Consider the following 20,716-nt stretch of genomic DNA (forward strand, 5'->3'; position numbering starts at 1 on the left):
ATAACTTGGGGTCAGACCCATTCGGGCTTTAAAAGAAATCAGTAAAATCTTAAAATCGATTCTAAAACACACAGGGAGCCAATGGAGGGATGCCAGGATAGGGGTTATGTGATGTCGCCTGTTAAAACCAGTGAGAAGCCTAGCTGTTGTGTTCTGGACCAGTTGGAGGCGGGACAGTGATTTTTGATTGATGCCGGACAGAAGTGAGTTACAGTAGTCGAGTCTTGTGAATATGAATGAATGTATAACTGTTTCCAGGTCGGAGTGTGGGACTATTGGTTTGATTTTTGAAATGGTTCGCAGATGTAAGAAACAGGACTGGATAACTTTATTGATGTGAGGTTGGAATGTGAGGTCTGAATCAAATATTACTCCAAGATTTCTGGCAGTTGGTGTAATATTTGAGGATAGAGGACCGAAGCTGTTTTTTATGGCAGTGGTGGAGTTTGGTGAACCGAACAGTATGACTTCTGGTTTACAGGGTGGGGAAGCAAAATTTACAATGAACATTTAGTTGTTTTTTCTCAGCAGGCACTACGTCAATTGTTTTGAAACCAAACATATACTGATGTCATAATCATACCTAACACTATTATCCATACCTTTTCAGAAACTTTTGCCCATATGAGTAATCAGGAAAGCAAACGTCAAAGAGTGTGTGATTTGCCGAATGCACTCGTCACACCAAAGGAGATTTCAAAAATAGTTGGAGTGTCCATAAAGACTGTTTATAATGGAAAGAAGAGAATGACTATGAGCAAAACTATTACGAGAAAGTCTGGGAGATACTATTAAAGAAGAATGGGAGAAGTTGTCACCCAAATATTTGAGGAACACTTGCGCAAGTTTCAGGAAGCGTGTGAAGGCAGTTATTGAGAAAGAAGGAGGACACATAGAATAAAAACATTTTCTATTATGTACATTTTCTTGTGGCAAATAAATTCTCATGACTTTCAATAAACTAATTGGTCATACACTGACTTTCAATCCCTGCCTCAAAATATTGTAAATTTTGCTTCCCCACCCTGTACACACACACACATACACACACACACACATATGTATGTATGTATGTATATATATATATATGTGTGTATATATATATATATATATATATATATATATGTGTGTGTGTGTGTGTGTGTGTATGTGTATATATATGTATGTGTGTGTGTGTGTATATATATATATATATATATATATATATGTAACAAATCTTTTAAAGTAAATTTTGTGTGCAAAATACAAACTGAAAGTGTCCAGAAAAATGTCTAAATTGATCATTAATTAATAAATTAACCTTTCATCAACAAAAAATTACTTAGCTCCTCAAATAAACTTATTTTGAATAATATAAAATAGAAATGTTCTTAAAATGTTACCAAAGCTTAAACAAGATTGACAATAAAACTATTATATGAATGTATTCATTGTGTTTTATATTTCAGCATCAATTAAAATCTCATTATTTATTTTGTATTCAGAACATGATGACTTATTTAATGTATTTTTCCAAAAAAATTTCAAGTATCCCCTGAGCGTCTTACAAGTAACCCTGGGGGTACACGTACCTCATTTTGGGAACTCCGATCTACATGATCAGTAAATTAAACATGTAAAAATATGTGATTTTCACTGAAAAAAATGCAAAAGATTATATTATAAGAAATGGTGATAAATCACTTGGCAGTGGTTATATGTAAGGAAAAATTCATTTGTTACTCTACACAAAAAACAGCTCTGGGTCTTTATGGCTTAAAACATGTTAGTGTTTGCAACCAACAACCCACACTAATTCTGTTATAAAATCAACTACAAATATTTTTTATTTGAAAATATGTGTCAACAAGTTGGTTCATAACTCATACTCATGTCAAAATTTAATTTATACTGACTTTTTTATGTGAGTAATAGATTTTTCTATTAACAAAATAAAATAAGCAACAAAGATAGTATTAGCAATGTCCATGATCTAATTGTGTGTCTTATTATTAACATATTAAGAAGATGAAGAAATGAATGAATAAATATTTTTGGTTAAATGGTTGATTTCTTTGTTAAACCTCAAAGACCTAAACAGCTGTTGGCCAAAATCATCTACCCAGCTAGGAGGGAACATTCCCACAACTTTGGCAAACATTCCCTATAAGTTCTGTTAAGGGGTTCAGGAAAACATTGTCACTCAATGTTAAAAGAACATTTTAAGAATGTTTATCATTTAAACTAATGTTCCTATAATGTTAACTGTTAACAAAGGAAGAATATTTCTGGTTCAGCATTCTGTGGATGATATTTTTTAGGAAACTGATTATAAAATGTTCTACTATAAAACGTTCCTGCAATGTTAACTTGTAACAAATGAAGAACACTGTCCTAGCAACATTCAAAAAATGTTTTAAGGATGTAATTTAGGCCTCAGATTACAGAACATTTTTTATGACAGGTTCCCACAATGTTACATGATATCAAAGAGAGAACATTCTTAAAGTGACATTTTGAAAATGATTTTGGGATGTTGTTAAAGCCTCAGATTATAGAATGTTTTTTCCAGAATGTTCCTATGTTGTGATATGTGAACAAAGGTAAAACATTTTGTCTGTAAGATTCTGATGATGTCTTGGGGACGTTGTTTACATAACAGATTATAGAATGTTCTTTTAAAAAAAATGTTCCCTCAATGTAACATGATAACATAGTTAGAACATTCTCAAAGCAACATTTGGAAAATGTTTTCAGGATGTTATTAAGGCCTCAGAATACAGAGTGTTTTTTATAAAACGTTTCTACAAAGTTACATGGCAACAGAAGAACATTCTGAAAGCAACATTTGGAAAATGATTTTGGAATGTTAGACAGCAGAACTAACCCATAAAGATGGAAGATGCTAAACAGCGTCGGCTCTCTGGTTGGGAAATATGAGTATAACCCCCGCCCCCCCCCCCCAAAGGTGGAACAGTTGTTTTGTTGAAAGTGCTACAGATGTTTAATAACCACATAAAGTGCATATATATTTCCTTCTTTGTTGAGTCTCTTTGCTCATGCAAAATGAAACATGATTAATATAGATTAAAAAGGAATGATATTTAATCATGATCAATCAAAATTAATCCACAGCAACCCTGTGATTAATCTGATAAAAAGCTCTGATAGTTTGACTGCACTAACTAAAATACCAATCAGCAGAAAAGAATATGTACAACATAAACATAGCACAGTTATTAGATGCAATGTAAAAGCCATGTCCACAGTCATGCCATTATTTCAGTCCACTCTCAATATATATTGAGATGTCATTTCAGTCACTCCCTAATATAACATAAAGAAGGCCTTTTACCTGCTCTGTTGTAATATAATATTTTAAAAAAACAGTCAGGTCTTTTACCTGCTCTTTTATTCCAGGGTTAGGGTTAGGGTTCCAGACACTTTCTGGAAGCTCTGGCGTAGTCCTCATAGCTGTTGTAGACCAGGTAACATTTGTATCCCACTTGGTGACCCTTTTGGCAACCTGAGAGTCAGAAAACAACCAGAGATATTCTGTTAACGCCTGCTACTGGCAGTTTAGAAGAAAAAAAAGCTAAATTATCACAGTTAATGGAGCTGCCATGTTGCTTCTGTGATGCATTTTGGGTACTTATATCAACACATATTTTCCCACCTCTGTTTTTAATGATAACATCATTTTTTTTAATCGACAGAACCTATATAAATATGCTGTAGAGCGCCACCATGGGGTTAGGGCAGTGATGCCCTAACCCCATGGTGATGCGCCTTGAGTCATCATGAAAAATCTAAAAAACTAATACAATGACATAAATAATATGTCACATACACATAATGTGTCCACTGATCTGGGTTACAAATATATTTTCTGTATGACCAACCATTTTTTTTTTTAGTAATAATTGTTGAATTTGCACATTTCCTGTTTGCCTACCGGTGTAGCCTGTAGGCCAATTTGTAAAATGTAGGATAGTAGGGGAAGGTACCGCCTTTCTTGCCTCTTATTGGCTAGAATGGCTCTGCTCCGATTGGCTACTTGATCTAGCAGTTAACTCATGTGCAGGGCAGGCTGTCAGCTGCCACTCAAACTGTCAGGCACCAGTACATGCATCCCTCAATAATACTAATAATATTCTATAACAGGTTCTTGTTTAATTCTAATATATATTCATACACTAGGAGGCAGTCAGCTAACATTCACAGTCAATTCTCGTACAACAGGTCAATTTAATATCAAATTCAAAGTTTCCACATTATGGAATATCAAACACTCAAGGATCAAAAACAGTGCCTTAATGTCATTATTCAAAACCAGACTCAAAATCTTTCTGCTACAGAAGTAATACTACATTTCTTACCACCATGCTGTTTAGTTTAAACATTTTTCATGATTGTGAAAATGAAATCCTGTATGAGTCTTGATTGTTTGTTTTCACAGTAATAAAATATTGTGCATTTATTCTGTATACTTGTGATTTTTAAAACCTACATGTGAAGCCAAAGACAAATCCCGTCCCTGGTGGCAGACTACAGCGACTCTGAGTCCGATGCAGAACAATGACCACGCTGTAAATGGGACAGGTTGGATGGTTTTGAGTGAATCAAAGTAGATTATCTTAACGTCATTGACTCTCAGGTTACCAAAACGGACACCAAGTGGGATGCAAATGTTACCTGGTCTACAACAGCTATGAGGACTATGCTGGAGCTTCCAGAAAGTGTCTGGAACGTGGCGGCCGCATGGCGATGCCTCGGGACCGGAAGGAGCAGGAGGCCTTGGCCGACTACGTCAAGTCCTTCTTCCACTCGGGGAACTGGCCCCTTCTGGCTCAGAATCAATGACCTTCGATCCGAGGGGATGTACTTGTTCGACGATGGGACGCGGGTCTCGTACTTCCAATGGCGCAAACACTTCCTGTCCAGCCAGCCGGACAACAGGAGAACTGTGTGGCAATGTTGTCTGATGACAGCGACTGGTGGACCACTACTGTGACCGGACCATGAACTATATGTGTGAGTTTGAAAACAGAGTGGCACTTTAGAACAGGGACACTTTTAAGATGTATTCCACCACCCTATGATCTTGAAGGGATACTTAGGAGTTTTACGGATGTGGTTGTATGACACTGTTTTACATGATGCTCAGTAAACGTCCAGAAGAATCTTTATTTATCAGTATGTGTTGGACATGCAACACACACCGAAACTGACCCTCTGCATTTAAGTCATCGTTAGCTGAACATGCAGAAACACCACATTCACACATTAAACACATGTAAAAAACAGTGTCAGTTTATATTTACTGTATATTTTGAATATTTTTATGACTAATGGGCAACTGACTGTCCTCCAAGCCAATATTAAGGATCCTCCAAGACACATAAACCCATTTTCCACCAATATTTACAGGAACTTTTTAGTAGTCCTGTTGAATTTCTTCCTCTGTAAATACAGGGTGTGTCAAAAAAACTATTAATTTTGAAAAATTACCTCCAGTTCCGCATTTGATAATTTTTGAATTGTCTTTTACGGACGTCAGTAGGTAGGGGATTGGTGGACATTGGTCCAAATTTACAGACCCAGGTTTTCATGCATGAGTGCGCAGGGTCAAATTGCGCAATCCAAGTTTAAAACTGGTTTGCGCGAAGTAGCGGTGGGATTTAAATCCAATCAAAAGTCACGGGAGGGGGTTAACCCTAACCCTCACTTGGCCTGTCCTCAGTGACATTTTCAGGCCTAAACAAGTTGAATTAACTTTGAAAGGCAGGAACAGCTCCCATGGGTAAAGAAATGAAGCTGACATGGTGGCCAAAGTGTTAATGCTGTAACCTGACAATTTTGTGGAAAACAAGATGGATGCCCATTGTTGTTAAACAAATTGTTTCTACATTGGTTTAACAAAGGAAATTAAAACATAGTAGCATAGAAATTATGGTCAGACTTAAAGTGACTTTAAGTGTATCAAACATGTAAACCTTTTCCACTGTCATAAAATGCACCAAATTTTCTGTGAAGTTTGATAAAAACGCTTATGTACCTCTTGAACAGGATGTAGATCTTCTCACATCTTTGATCCAAACTCTGAAAAATGAAAAGACAGATTTTATTCAGTGACTTGAAATGAATAAGTACTATTATAATACGTAGTAAAATATACTTACCTTATGGTGCGTTCAGGTGTCTCAGTTCAGAGAAACAGACGATGAATTTATGAACAATTTTAACACATTTATTTATTTATCTGTAGTCACAACGACAAACAAAGATAATGCATCAGGTGAAATGGCAGTGTTAAGGCTTCGAGGTCATCTTTATGTTTGTGTTCTTACAGAGCGGCTCCTCTGATCATAGAGACAGAATTCTCACAAAGGCAGAAAGTTAGATTCATGAATTAAACTCAACATATCAGATTTCATATCAAATGCACTTTTCTGTCACACTATATCATTTTAAGTTCAGGTTCTTCCCACAGTGTACTCTCTACACTTTGAGTCTTTTTTTATTCAGATGACCAGAACAGACCAACAGCCATCTTTAAGGTGAGGATATTAATACCCAATAAATCACACAGTAAAACGAAAGCGTTCAACATCAACTTCACAGAAGTCATTCAGATCACATAGTGTTCACTTCCTCGGCTGTGTCGTGGAGTCAGAATAAAGCAAGAAAACTGAAGCTCTAAGGAAAGAAAAAGGCAGTAAAATGTTTCATCTTCAGCCGTTTGTTCAGACAATTGAAAACATCTCTAAATGAAATGTATGAAACACCATCTGTGCAAATAAGGTCTTAGAGATTTTGTGTATTTAAATGTCTTTAAAATCATGTTTTCTACACCTTGAACAGTTACATTTTCATGTCTCAGCCAATAGGTTTTTTTTCCAAGAGGCAAGGTCCTGTACTCTGAAGCTGTAATACCACTGATGGCCACTGGGTGTCTCCACAAATCCCATCCCATAGACTTCCATTGGACTTTCTTCTAAACCACAGGTGTCAAACATGCGGCCCGGGGGCCAAATCCGGCCCGCCAAAAGGTCTAGTCTGGCCCTTGGGATGAATTTGTGAAATGCCAAAATTACACTAAGATATTAACAATCCTTTTAGTTCAGGTTCCACATTCAGACCAATTCAATCTCAAGTGGGCAGGATTCAGTAAAATACTATCATAACATATAAACAATGACAACTCTAAACTTTTCCCTCTGTAAATGTAAATATTTTCATGTATTTAAACAAAAACAAAGTATAATTTCACAAAAACATGTAAATAACCTGAACAAATATGAACAACCTGAAATGTCTTAAGAGAAGTACAATTTTAACAAGACTGCTTGTTACTAAATGTTTTTGTGTATCTGTAGATCCACTGTGATCTGTAAGTTCTAATGTACATGTGTAAATGATAAACTGAGGCAGAATATTGTTAAAATGACACTTATTTTTTCAGTTTGTTCATGTTATTCACATTGTCTGAAAGGACAGTTTGCAAATATAAACATGTTCATAATGTAATTTTACTTTTTTCACTCTTAAAAATAGAGAAAAGTTTGGAGTTGACATTATTTATAGATTATTATGTTATTATTTCACTGGTTCGGCCTACTTCAGATCAAATTTAACTGAATGTGGCCCCTGAACGAAAATTAGTTTGACACCCCTGTTCTAAACGCATTGAGTGAGGATTCTTTTCAAGGAGACATTCTATTTGGATACCCTAATAAGTCATCTGCTCCATCTTTTACATTTCTCTTCTATTAATTAGATCTCAGGACAAACAGAAGCTTCAATGTCTGCATTTAATGTACACAGACCTGAGGTGGATTTTCACACTTTCATATTACATAATAAAATGCATTGTTGTGGTTAAGAAGCTCCATTAATAAGACTATAAAATGAATTTGTTCTGCACTGCCTGATGAACCAGTATGCTAGTGTTTAGCATTAGCTCACCTCTGACCCCTTTGGCTTATGTAGTTCTGCCCCTTTTGTCCAAATATGGTCACTTCTGGCTCCAAAAAAATCAACAAATCGCAACCTCCTGGCTTCAAAATGGCAGCTAAGAAACCAGTGGGCGACGTCACGGTTCTTCCTGTGGTTGTTAAAAGGACAGTCACTATTTCAATCCGACTCACTCATTCATTCATCGACGTCTCCTAAAAAACTTTTCGAACCTACATCTGTTTTCATTTACACAGATGTTACATAGACGTCTATAATGACTGGGTTGATATTTATGCCTGATGTGCTGCCTCTCCATGAATGAGTATGACCGCCTCTATTCATCACTTATGAATAACTGAATGATTGGTCTGTCAGAAAAGACACATTAATATCAAACTTTTCCATTAACGCATTTAAACAAAAAATATCCAAGACATTTTTAGCACAAATGGTATTCCTTACAAACTTCTCCTAAGTCTGAAACGTCTCTCTATGTTGAAAACTTTCTGTCTCTGAACATTTCATTCTTGCACATGAAACTTTGGAGGTGAAGCAACATGGTGAAGAGTAACGCCTGAACTCCAGTCCACCAATATTTATAAGGAGACAACTTTTAAGACTCAGTTTTGTTATTAAAGTAAAAATTAACAGGTTTATACATGTGAAACATTATTTTATATGAATGGAATTCCAGAATTTTTAATAAACTGTTCATTCACATCAGTAAATTATGTGATAAATTAAAAAATATTCTTGAATTCACTTAAATAACTCATTTTTTATCTACTGCGTTGTATTATGAAAAACGTAAAGGTATCCATTTACACATTTATATTGAATAACTACTGCCTTCAAATGACTTCCTTCATAATAATCTCATTTAATTTTAGACTGAAATACTTCAAAGTTTTTAAACACATATTTGTTTTATCTTTAACTAATGACAGTTATATAGTAATCAAGATAATCCAGTGTTTCCCTTCATAACGGGTAAGGAAAATCAAAAAATCAAAGTGAACAAATGACTAAATGTAGGTATTAATTAGAAAAATATTCAGTTGTTTGTTTATGTCAGGGCAGGAAAACATTTTCATAGCAGTCTTTAGAATTAAAAAGGCAAAAAAAGTTCCTTATTTCATTGTAGGATTATTTTTATGTTTTAGTTTTTGGTTTGGTTTGTTTCTTTGTTTGTCAACACTTTAGTAGCAAAACTATTGGTTGAATTCATACCAAACTGGGTTTATAGATTGCCAGTGACCCAGAATAGTTTTCATTACATTTTAGGAAAAGGTCAAAGTTCAAATTTTTTTATGAATTTACTTATAATGGGCGAAATTTCAGGTCTACAAAAACATCAATTTGGTTTCAATTTACTTCAAATTTGGCGCATATAAAGAAGTAACTGATATGCTGACATCAGCACATACACAGACATGATGACATCAGCTGGATCGATGCCAAAATAAGCTACAATACGTGTGAGGGGCGGGGTTTGTTGTACCTGGCACCACTTGTTGAGGTCTGTAATCACTGTAAACCATGTAAACCATTTCTTCATTTTATACACAACATAAACATAAACATTCTTATTATCCTTAGCTTGATGTTTCATGCTTCATGTTCAGCCAAATCCTTGTTTTTATTTTATTTTTGATAGTATATATTTGGCCTAGAGGTCCAACTACCAATTATTTTAACACTGCAAAATAAACCTGCTGATTTTTCCCCCATTAAACAACAATACATTTAATCAAATGTCAGGACGAATGAGTCCAAAACATTATCAATCTACAAGCCAAATATTTTTAATTGTGTCAGAAAAAAACTATTAATTATGTAAGAAACTGCGCAGCCTATTTTCTTTCTAAGTCTAGGTGATTAATTGCTGCAGCTCTGTGTTGTGGACAATCCTGAACTTTCTGTGGATCAGAGTGGGTGTTCAGGCGTTACCTTGTCATGAGCTGATATTTAAGCTCCAAACTTGTGATGAGCACAACAACAACAACAACACTACAACAGCTGCTTTAACAAACATTCAAATAAACCCTTAAACACACATTGAACATTACGATAGTGCATATTTAAGCCCACAGGAGCACGAGCTCATCCATCTCTACCTGGCAACTGCAGGGATTCAGTGAGTGCAGCATTAAAACAAACGGGCGTCCTCAGCGTCTGTCGCCGTCTTCTGAAGCTCGTCCCGGTCACATTAAATGCTATTTGGGAATGAACGTTTCAGAAGGGCCCTGCATTCACAAAAGACCAAAATAGACACTTTATCTGGTAATTATGAGAGAGGTTCTGGTAATTATGAGAAGAGAAAAGCCCTGCTATATATAAATTTTTGCCAAATAACAAGGAACCTACTAGACAAAATGAGAGTTTACCAAAATAAACATTAATGTTCAACAGAAGAAGCATGAAAATTCTAACAAGCATAATTTTTTTGGACTTACAAAAAGTTAATTTTAGCATTAAAACAGTATGGTTTCACTGTTTATTTGTCCAAAAGCTGATTTACTTGAAATAGTGTGTCTCCAATAAGGTTATTGTTTTTTCCAAATTTAAACTGAGCTTTAAAACAATAACAGATTAATCATTTAATCAATTTATGAGACAAATCCAAAACATTCTAGGTGACTTTTCAGTCAAACATACTCTGATTATTCTCACTAATTCTGATCAACCTGAAACTGAAGGAGGATCATGATGTGTCACATGACATCCTTGACCCTCATCTGAAAATGTTTACCTCAATCTAAATACAATGAAATCCCCAAACTACAACATCTATTCAACTTGTTTTCCACGAGGACACTCAACAGAATTTCATCAAGAGTTGGAGGTGCCAGATGTAATTTAGAGTCACTGGTTCACACAACATTGAAATTATTGAAATAATAAAAAAAATATATATATCATTTTCCTTTCGAGTATCTGCTTTGTATATGTAATGTTTGTGCCAGACATTATTAAACTGGACATCTCAGACACACTAATTGGATTTTAGTGCTTCTTCCATTTTACATTATGTTTTTATGGGCAAGTCTAAGTTTCTTTAATAGACGTCCTGTTATGTAACTGGGCTTAACTTTTCATATAGTTACTTGATTCTAATCCTGTCATTATGAGATCTGATGGTTTATTAGTTTTTTTCTTTTGTGAAGGCAATGTGTATGTGTAAAAATTAAAGATCCAGTGTTAAAATAAGTCCACATGTTCAGGTGCTTGGATCAATGAGGTGGTGCTGAGGTGAATTATGGGAAACGGGCCCGTTCTGAGGGTTTGTTGAGACAATAAGCACCCAGAAGGATGATATTTATGACAAACAGTGAGTGAGATGATTGACTTGTTGGTTTAGTACAGGTCTTTGAAGGGTTTAGGGTAGTTAAACATCAGATAATCCATGTAGTAGAAGTCATACGCCTTCTGCCTCTCTGTGGAGTTCAGCTGAGCAAAGTACTTCTGTGTAATTTTGGAGGAAGTCCTCTCTGCTAGGGGGTTTCTGTCTTTAAAGTCGGGGAAAGTGAGGTTCCTTGGCGCCCCGACGCTCTGCAGCAGGAAGTTGGCCTCCTCCTCCAGGTTCTCGAACTTCCCGATGAAGTTATATCGGAGGAGGCAGGGGTTGCAGAGCTGACTGACGGGCTCCCAGTGGATGTCCATCCCCACCGGCCGACGCACGTCCAGCAGGTACTGAACAAACTCCCTGAAGGTGACACCGGCTCCGGTTCGCAGGGCGGTGCGTGTGGCGTTGGCGCGGTACCTGGAGATGATTGGGCGTCCAAACACGGGGTGATAGTATGAGTTCGGACTCTCAAACTTATCCCGAAAAGCTGACACCAGACGCTCAAAAGGCTCCCGCACAAACAGGACCTTCGTGTAAGAGGCGAGTCTGTCTGCGATGCCGGCGCGGTCGTAGCTCTCCAGGCGCCGCAGGTGGTTGGCGTAGTGCGCTGCGTCATGAGGAATGTCTCGTGTTGAAGTCGCACTACCTCCGAGAACCATGAGCACCCGTTTCCAGTTGGAGCACCCAGACTTGGGGACCTCACAGTATAGCAGCTTGTACCTGTCCTCCACGTAAACCCGAGACACCTGTCGCTGGGACACCAGCTGCTCGGTGACGCCCGGCTGGTATTTGGCGCAGACCTCGCTCAGCAGGCGCCGGCGGGACTCCTGCATCCTGGCCAGAGTCTGCTGCTGCTCCTCCTCACCACCGGGGGCGCTGGAGGGGCTCTTCAGGAGCAGTTTCCTGTGGCGTTTGGTGACAGGCTGTTTGGGGCTGACGGCTGGTTCGTCGAGGACCGAGGGAGAAGAAGAAAGAGACGCACGCTGAAGTCTGAGGTCAGACGGAGAGTTTTTGATCTGTGCTGCTTCACCGACAACCTCAGGCTGTTGTGCATCGAAGCCCCCAGGCGCTGTACTGTCTGCAACCAAGTCCTGAAACACAAACAGACAGAAGTTGAAAGAGGAGAAAGAAAAGACATGAACTTTTCACTATTTTTCTTTAAGAAAAATGCTGCTGCACATCCTTTGAAATATAATCTAAAGTAATATAAAGCACATGTAGACCAACTTTAAGTGAATATTGTAAAATATCAGTGAATATTATTTTTCTGCAGATAGGCTTTTTGTACGGTTAGCTGTTCACATATTATAATCGCAGGTTTAACATATTTTTAACTTTTCCTCAACACAAAATACTTTTTATTTAGTGATAAGTACTTTCTGTTGGGTTTAGTCATCAATTTTGAACTTTATTAAATGGAGATCTACAGGACTCAGATTTACCAAATACTGCTTTTTAATGTTTTTAATGTTTTTTAAAGTCATTATTGCTTCTGATTATGGCCTTTTGTGATCTTTGTTTTATTAGGAAGAATGTTCTATAATATGATCGATAAGCTGTATGGAGATAATCAGTCTGAATATTGGACATTTTGGTCTGGATACTTGAATTATTAAGTGCAGTTTGTACATGTTTGTATCGTACAGAGCTGACATTCTGAGATAAGTATGAGACACAACCTTGAAACAGCGCTGTAGCCCAGGTATAAATATGATTTAGCTTTCTCCTACTCCTTTTCAAGCAACACATATAAAGAAGTCTGCTGACATAAAATTTCATACACTGTTGCCAATATGAATGACCAAAATAAGTTTATTCATTCACCCACATAGTTTTAAACTTTTTACATATTTTATATAATTTTCGTTTTACTTGAACTTAGTGTTCATACGGTTACATCTTTTCATCTTGTGTCTTTCCAGTCATAACTTGTACTACTGTGTTGTTTTTACTTTGTTGCATCTTTTATATAATTTTCATGTTCTGTTTTTCAAATCATTTTGGTGTTAAAGTCTTATGATCTATGTTGTTTTGTTACGTCTTAGATTTCTCTCCACACGTTTGAGTTGTGAGGAACTGTCTTATATATAATAACACATCATATATCCTATTATTATTAGTAGTAGTATTTTATTTATTTTTTTTTAATTTTTGGGTCCTGGCCCTAAGTTTGGGAAAGTAGGTAACGTATGTTACAAGTTAAAATGTTTTTGTGGTATTTTAGGTATTTTTCACTTTTATTCATTCCCTATCTGTCCTCTACTTACTACAATAGTACGTATTTACAGTGCTTTGAGTCAACCTCATCCACCTAAATTCATTATAAAAGTTGAGTGTTGCCGTTCAGTGGTGTGCAGTTGTAATTCTCTGACAGACCACCAGGTGGCGGTGTCTCCCTGTTCTGTGGCTGTGGAGCAGCTTGTTAACGACCTTGTGTTGGAGCTGTGTGAGGGGTTCTGGCAGAGCTGCAGTTTGGCTCACCTTCTCTACGGGCCACCTGGGAGCCACCACAACGTTTACGCCTGGGAAGAACACAAAGACAAGAAAAACAACAGATGAGACATTTCGTGAAAGCTGATAATGAGACTACGACATCTAGGACGCCCTTCACTCTGACATATAACAGCCTCTGGACCTCCGGAGCAACACCAACACACATTTACCATCAAATGTCATCACACCACAAAAGAAAAAGACACAATAATGAACACATTATGCATGGTTTGATGTTTTAGAGGGCGGTATGTGAATGAGAGGTTGGTTTGATTGAGCTTTTTAAAGGGACAGAGTCACATATCATGTAATTACAGCTACATTTTCATCAATAGGAGTTTGACAAAGGTTGATGATAAGAAGTTAATAATGACATCTGGAATAGTTCACATTTGACCGAGCTGTAACAAAAAAATGAATATACTCAAGGACAAATAACTATTATTTTATGTATCAGTTAATCAAAAAAAGTCACAAAAGAAGCAATTATAACTGTCTATCAGATAAAAGATGTGTTTAATTAGGTCTAGTTATAAAACTGAATAACTGTGACACCAATATATTAATAGAATAAGAGAGTGTAATGTTCCATAGTTTCAGTTAAATGCACTTAACACAACCATGAAAGCATGAATATGAATACACAACTGAACAAATACAAGGCTTGTTTAGCTCATTGCAGTTCCCAAATGAATATGTCTCTCAAATGAACCTTTCTTAAGTGATTCATCATCATTTATTATAGTATTATTATCCTCTGTATGTTGCATTTCTTCAGTGTAAATCATGTATTTTCCCATTTTGAATTCACTGATCATGTAAATTTTCATAAAAAGCTCAGATTAAAGTTGAGAGTTATTATATCAAAAACAGAGAAAACTGAAGAAAAAGTGATTTTTCAGCAAATATATCAATAACTAAACATAAAAACAAGCATCTCCACCCACTGCCATTTGTTAAACTCCATGGTGAATCAGTGTTGTAGAAGATGACGGTGTTTCCACGTTCACTACGGAGCCTCTGAATGTCTAAATGGGTCAAATCTGATGACCATGAAAGGATGAAAAACTGCCTTTTATACCAGTTATTTACATGGATTGATAGGATTAGTGGATCAACAGGTATTACACACTTTACATCAGTGGATGCTTTTGGTCAACAGTGGATATTTGGGTCTTTATGGGTTAACATATAATCACATCCTCTGGTCACAGTCATTTAACAGGCATCAAAACATACAACACAACAACACACACTATACAGTGACAAAAGGTGACTGTATTTGTTTAATATATTTAATGTGCAACAAAAGGAGTTAGTTCCTTTGCTATAGTTTATTTACTGTAATAAACTGTGCACTAAAATATTTATAGTGACGCACGCAACTCGAGCAATGTTTGTAGAGTCAAAATAGTCAGGGACAGATAGACAGAGGGACAGGGGGATGGAGGGTGAACCACATCCATGTCATGTGGATTTCACATGTTCACATTTCACAGTTCTAAAGAGAACTCGAGTTCCATCGTGTGGAATTGGTTTGGCTTTTCACCAAACGACAAAGCGCAAACAACAGTAATTTGCAAAATTACCAGCCACCTGATCTGTAAGCCTGGAGTATTATTTGAAATGGGCATTTCCTCGTTGATATTTTGTTGGGGTTTTTTTTTCTTTTTACTCTTCATGTTTATTGAAAACTACCTCAAAAACCAAGTGCAGTTTAGTTTTTATGTTGCAAGCGTGCACTTAATCAGTGTTGTTTACATTTTAGTATGTTTATGTTTTTGGCACATGTTGGCAAAATTGCACAAACTATTTAAATTAAAAATGTTCTGGAAGGTTCTTTGGGCTTAATTGTCTGGTTTATTTTTTTTCTTTTAAAATTGTTTGCGTGTGTCTATAAGTATTTTAGTGCACAGCTTATTACAGTAAATAAACTATAGCGAAGGAACTAACTCCTTTTGTTGCATATTAAATAAATTAAACAAATACAGTCACCTTTTGTCACTGTACAGTGTGTGTTGTGTTGTATGTTTTGACGCCTGTTTTACATAGGGAAATTGCTTGGTTGCACTGTTAAGAAACTTGCAAATTAGTCTCAAAGATCAATGTAAAGAATCGTGATAAAATCGAGATTGTGATTTTATTTTTAAAAAGTCGTGAGAAGATATTTTTGCCATATCGCCCACCCCTACATCCCCTTCTTCTGCTATATAGGGTATCTGAGTGGAGAATTACCGCCATCCACCATCCATTCTGATATTTGACCAGTTTATTTCAAAAAGTCAAAGCTGCTATTGACGATAATTTTTGTATCATATCTGCTGCTTTGTGTCAGTTCTGTTTGCGAAGCCTAAAAGGTAAACAGATCTTGCTTATACTGACATTAAAGCAACAGAAAAAGACAGCTAAATTGATAAGTGCAATTATTTGTATGACAGTAATCGTCACTTTAAGTAATCCGGGGGTGTCAGTCATACACTCAGAGAAGTTGTTGAACAGTCAGCGTCTGTGTTTTGTGTGGAGAAAATCCATGAATGTAAAACTGTGTACATGTGCTTCAGTCATGCTCTCCTGGATAAAGAAATGAAAGAAAGAACAATCTTGTTGCTATTTATCTGCATGGTAAATGTGACAGAGCTCTTATCTGCCACACTTAAGCCTCGTCTTGGAGGAAAACATGTTTGTACTGACTGCTGAGCTGAAATATTCTGGAGAGGCAGCGGCTCCGAAGGCCTGCAGGAAAGATGGTGTGCATTACAGATGGTGTAGCCCAAAGAAGACCTGAGATTAAGTTTTGATAGAGAGGCCAGGTCTGTGTTTGTGTGTTTGTGTGTAGGAGACAAAGACAGACTGATGGTGCAGCCGAGGACTATAACAAATGCGATACCCTGTTCAAGGTGTGTTCTCCACAAGGCCTCACACCTCCTTCACCAAAAACTCATCTTTTACACTCCTGTTCACCTTTACCTGAATATTCTAGGGATATTTGTCACATGTATTTTTCATCCAGCTCCTGCAGCTTTGACCCCACATAACAACTTTGATTAAAGTGTTAATAATTCAGAAATTAAACTTAGCTCCACAATTATAAATGGTTCTGGGAGCGGTTGCCTCCCGGAAGTCTAATTGCCTTAATTGCATTGGTTTCATTTATCTTTTCTGCCCATTATGGAGTTAACTTTTAAACAGTTAGGATCTGACAAATAAATGCAAATCTATTCTTTAAAAAACATACATAAATAAGTGTAAATGCAAATCTAGCAGAAAGCATTAGAGTGCACAAATATCCATAAACCATTTCTGCACAATCTGCACTTTCTGCTCATTTGGCTGAATTGCATCACCTGTCAAACACATAACATGATTAATTGCCAAAGTGAAACTCTGCCTGGAAGACAATTTGTCATTATTGAGCTGCTTGAACCTTTTATTTGACCAAGAAGACATTCACAAAACATTAAGGAAAGTTTGGAGGATAAAAGCTTTATTTCAAAAGGACGAACCTGAACTGAAACAACCACAGACGGTAAATATTTGGTATTTATCAGACATTTAAAGGGCACTTCCTGCAGCGTGTTTGAGGAGCTTGGACATCCACTAATAGGAGATCCGGTACCTCACAGCTCACAGGTCAAATTAAAGACACAACATGGTGTTTTTCTAAAGATCAATATAACATTGTCAAATTAAATGAGGCACCTCAGAGCATTTTAAAGTTTAACTTTTTAATTATCAATGACATTTTGGCTACAGATTAATGAGCGCAGCAGCACACAACTGAAGGTAAGAAGAAGATGGACACAACTCATGACCAAATCTCCAAAATGTAGAAAACTCTGCTCACAGTCCTGAAATATTAGTAAACTTTAGTTTTGCTATAAATAATGAAACTGTCTAGCCTAACTGTCCTTTCCATTCCTATTTCACTATATGATTCTACTAGTAACTGAACAGATTTCATCTAATTGTGGGCCTTCTGATGGTCTGATATGGTGATGCATCTTATAGATATTTAGAATCTGACATAAATTACACACTCTCCTGTTTCCAAACTTCACATAATGTCAAAATGCATGTAATAATGTGTATTTGTGCTACATCAAGTATCCAATAGAGCTCTACAGTCTAATGTGCCTCTGCTGATTGGATAAATCACACCTCTTTCCTAACCTATTTGATGTAAACTGGGTCATTATATAAAGTGAACTGTCCACGTTAATTCATGGTAAGATGATAGAGTTACCTGTTAACATGTTTACTCTGCATGTGTTAAGCTGGTTGTACACTAAGCAGTTTTGTGCTGTCTCAGATGAAAAATGACAATGTGTACACACTGTGAGACATTCCAAGACGGCCTTTGTCCTGGTGTTGTGACCAAATATAGCTCGAGATATATGACCATCTCACACTGTGAAATGTTTTCCCCAAGCTCTTTCAAAATTCAATTCTTCATTCTCTCTTCTTCCTCCTCCTCACTGGATAAATCAAATAAAGCTACTGGAAAACTGACATCAATGAGAGTGTTTACATGCACATAATACTCCTGTTTTTACTCTCATTCTGGAAAAGTCAAAATTCCTATTATGCTGTCTATGTCATTAATAAAATATAATAATATGCCATTAATATTCGTGTCTACATGCAGCCATGCATGCCCTGATTAAATATCTTTTCTCAAAGTTTTCCATTGAAGGCTGACATTCTATGGTGTGAACCTCTTCTGTTTCGTCAAACACCTTTTTGAAAAAGGCAGTTTTTTGATATTTTTTCCTGTCCATAAACCTGGTGACATCACCTTTCATCATCTTTAAAAGTATGTGTGTGTCTCCTGACAAGAAAGGTGGACTTCACTTTGTATTCATCCACCTCTTCCAGAGAGGATCTTTGTCTTTACTCCAGCTGAGTGTAAACAGGAGCCATGCGTCACAACCTGCACTAAAATGTGCAAATTAGATTCATTTTCCAAATCCACTGTATACATGTCCAAAGAATCCTCGGAAAACTATAAAAACACCACCATATCCTACATGATTTAACTGGAAATGCAGTACAAACAGAATGTGTTTTTTACAGGATTAATGTCAGATTCAGAATATTACCATAATACAGTGTACATGTAAACATACTCATTGTTTACCTCTGTACTGGTGTAGATGAATAGACTGGACTAGTGACATTTTATTGTTGTTTACTGACTTGTGTTACAGCCTGTTATTCAGTCAGCAGTATCATCGCACAGTCTGCATGCATCAGGCTTGATGGTACACCTTTAGTACACCGATTCATGTCATGCCTTGTAGCTTACAATAAACTTAAAAGATCACTGAAATATCCGAGTCTCTAAGGCGCCTTTAAGGTGGTGAACAAGGCATTTGAGGAGCTCAGAAAATACGACCAAAGTAGCACATGAGGAGCTGTTAACAAGCTACGAATGTCAAATGAGTGCACACTGGTGTGTCATCTTCAACCCTCCTTTTAGGGAAGAATACTCCAATTATTCTTATTCTATTAATATACAGTATCTGACAATTACAGTGCATATACATTTTTAACTCTTTATTTCAAATAGTTACCAATTTATCCTTACTTTAATACAAAAACAATGACCTAAAGCAGGTCTAATGTAATATTTAAAGAAGTGATATTTTGCTTTTTTTTTAAAAAATGGAATTATGTATTTTAAAGCTTTTCACTGTGGTCTGTATAAACTGTAAATGCTATACTTGGGTCTAAATTCTTCATTAATTCAACTCCACAGGTCCATCTTCAACCCTATTTCTGAGTAATGACACCAGAAAGGTCGTTTTGAGCGCTGGCCCTTTAAATGCACATGAGCCACTTCACGCCCCACTCCCTCCAGGTTGTTTACTGTGCTGCTCTGTCCCGATCAGCCACTTGTGTTCGTTAATACAACCAATAACTGAACATTTTAGGTAATCGGCTCAAAGTTTAAACACATATTTTCAGTATGGACTACAACCTCTGCTGCTGATAAACAATTATGTTGTACTCAGAGAAATGTTTGTCGGAAGTCTTGACCTTATATGTAGGGATGCACTGATACCACTTTTTTCCAGACCGAGTACGAGTATGAGTACGAGTACTTGCTGATACTGAGTAACGATATGAGTACTTAATAATCCCATTCCAGTTCTTAGTTCCTTTTGTAAATGTGCTTTATTGTCGTTGTCATTAGTCTGACTGGAACAAAGTGCTGCTACTGACATTTAATGTGTTGGAATGAGCGTTTCTCAATTAATCCACCAGGGGGCGCCACTCTGAATTAACCATACTGGACAAATACCATGAAGAAGAGTAAAGTTTTTTGAGAAGAAGAAGAAAGTCAGTAATAACAAACGTGGAGACGACAGAGGCAACACTAATGTGATAATAATATTGCAGCGTTTTCGCTGGTAAGGTTTAAAAGCGAAGCTTCAGCAGGAAGAGAAATGAGTGATAAGTTTCATTTTCACTTCCACTGGCGGCGGTCCGCACCGCTCCATACCCCTCTCCGTCTGGGTATGCATCCGCCACCACCTGGAAAACAGATGGAATGTACGCAGAGGACGGACAGAACGCTGCGTCCGTATCTGTCTGTGTCTTTAACGTTACTTACAGTCAGTGTTACTTTTATCACCGTCATTTATTTTGAAAAATCTCCACACTCTTCACACTCCCCACACATTATTCCACTGCCGCGTACCTGCTGCACTGAACTGTGAATGTCACACAGCCATAAGTGGTATTGGTGCATTTGTATTGGATTACTTTTATGAGTACGAATACAAGTACACACACTGAGTATTGGAGCCGATACCCGATACTTGTATCGGAATCGGTGCACCCCTACTTATATGTGCAAATGTTGTGACATAACTAGTTATAAAACGTAACCAATTAAGCAAGAATTAAAACAGGTTGTAGAAATCCACTCGATTT

At 36.8% G+C, this 20,716-nt stretch overlaps 2 protein-coding genes across 2 annotated transcripts in view; one reads left to right on the top strand and one right to left on the bottom strand.

Annotated features, from left to right (window-relative positions):
• The first annotated feature begins 4,547 nt into the window (after nucleotides 1-4,547).
• On the top strand, nucleotides 4,548-5,042 carry LOC115420377 (C-type lectin domain family 11 member A-like). Its single transcript, XM_030135614.1, is given in 5 exon segments — nucleotides 4,548-4,581; nucleotides 4,637-4,824; nucleotides 4,826-4,931; nucleotides 4,934-4,978; nucleotides 4,981-5,042. Coding segments are annotated over 5 exon segments (435 nt in total).
• A 6,059-nt stretch (nucleotides 5,043-11,101) lies between these two features.
• LOC115421627 (carbohydrate sulfotransferase 8) overlaps nucleotides 11,102-20,716 on the bottom strand; it is a 120,658-nt gene continuing 111,043 nt past the window's right edge. The window contains exons 3-4 of the mRNA XM_030137603.1: nucleotides 13,766-13,806; nucleotides 11,102-12,375 (exon numbers count right to left, since the gene is read on the bottom strand). Coding sequence (XP_029993463.1) covers nucleotides 11,296-12,375; nucleotides 13,766-13,806 — 1,121 coding nt within the window. The 3' untranslated portion in view covers nucleotides 11,102-11,295. The remainder of the gene's footprint in view (nucleotides 12,376-13,765; nucleotides 13,807-20,716) is intronic.

The sequence above is a fragment of the Sphaeramia orbicularis genome, chromosome 6 (assembly GCF_902148855.1).
Source record: "Sphaeramia orbicularis chromosome 6, fSphaOr1.1, whole genome shotgun sequence".
NCBI classification, from domain to species: domain Eukaryota; kingdom Metazoa; phylum Chordata; class Actinopteri; order Kurtiformes; family Apogonidae; genus Sphaeramia; species Sphaeramia orbicularis.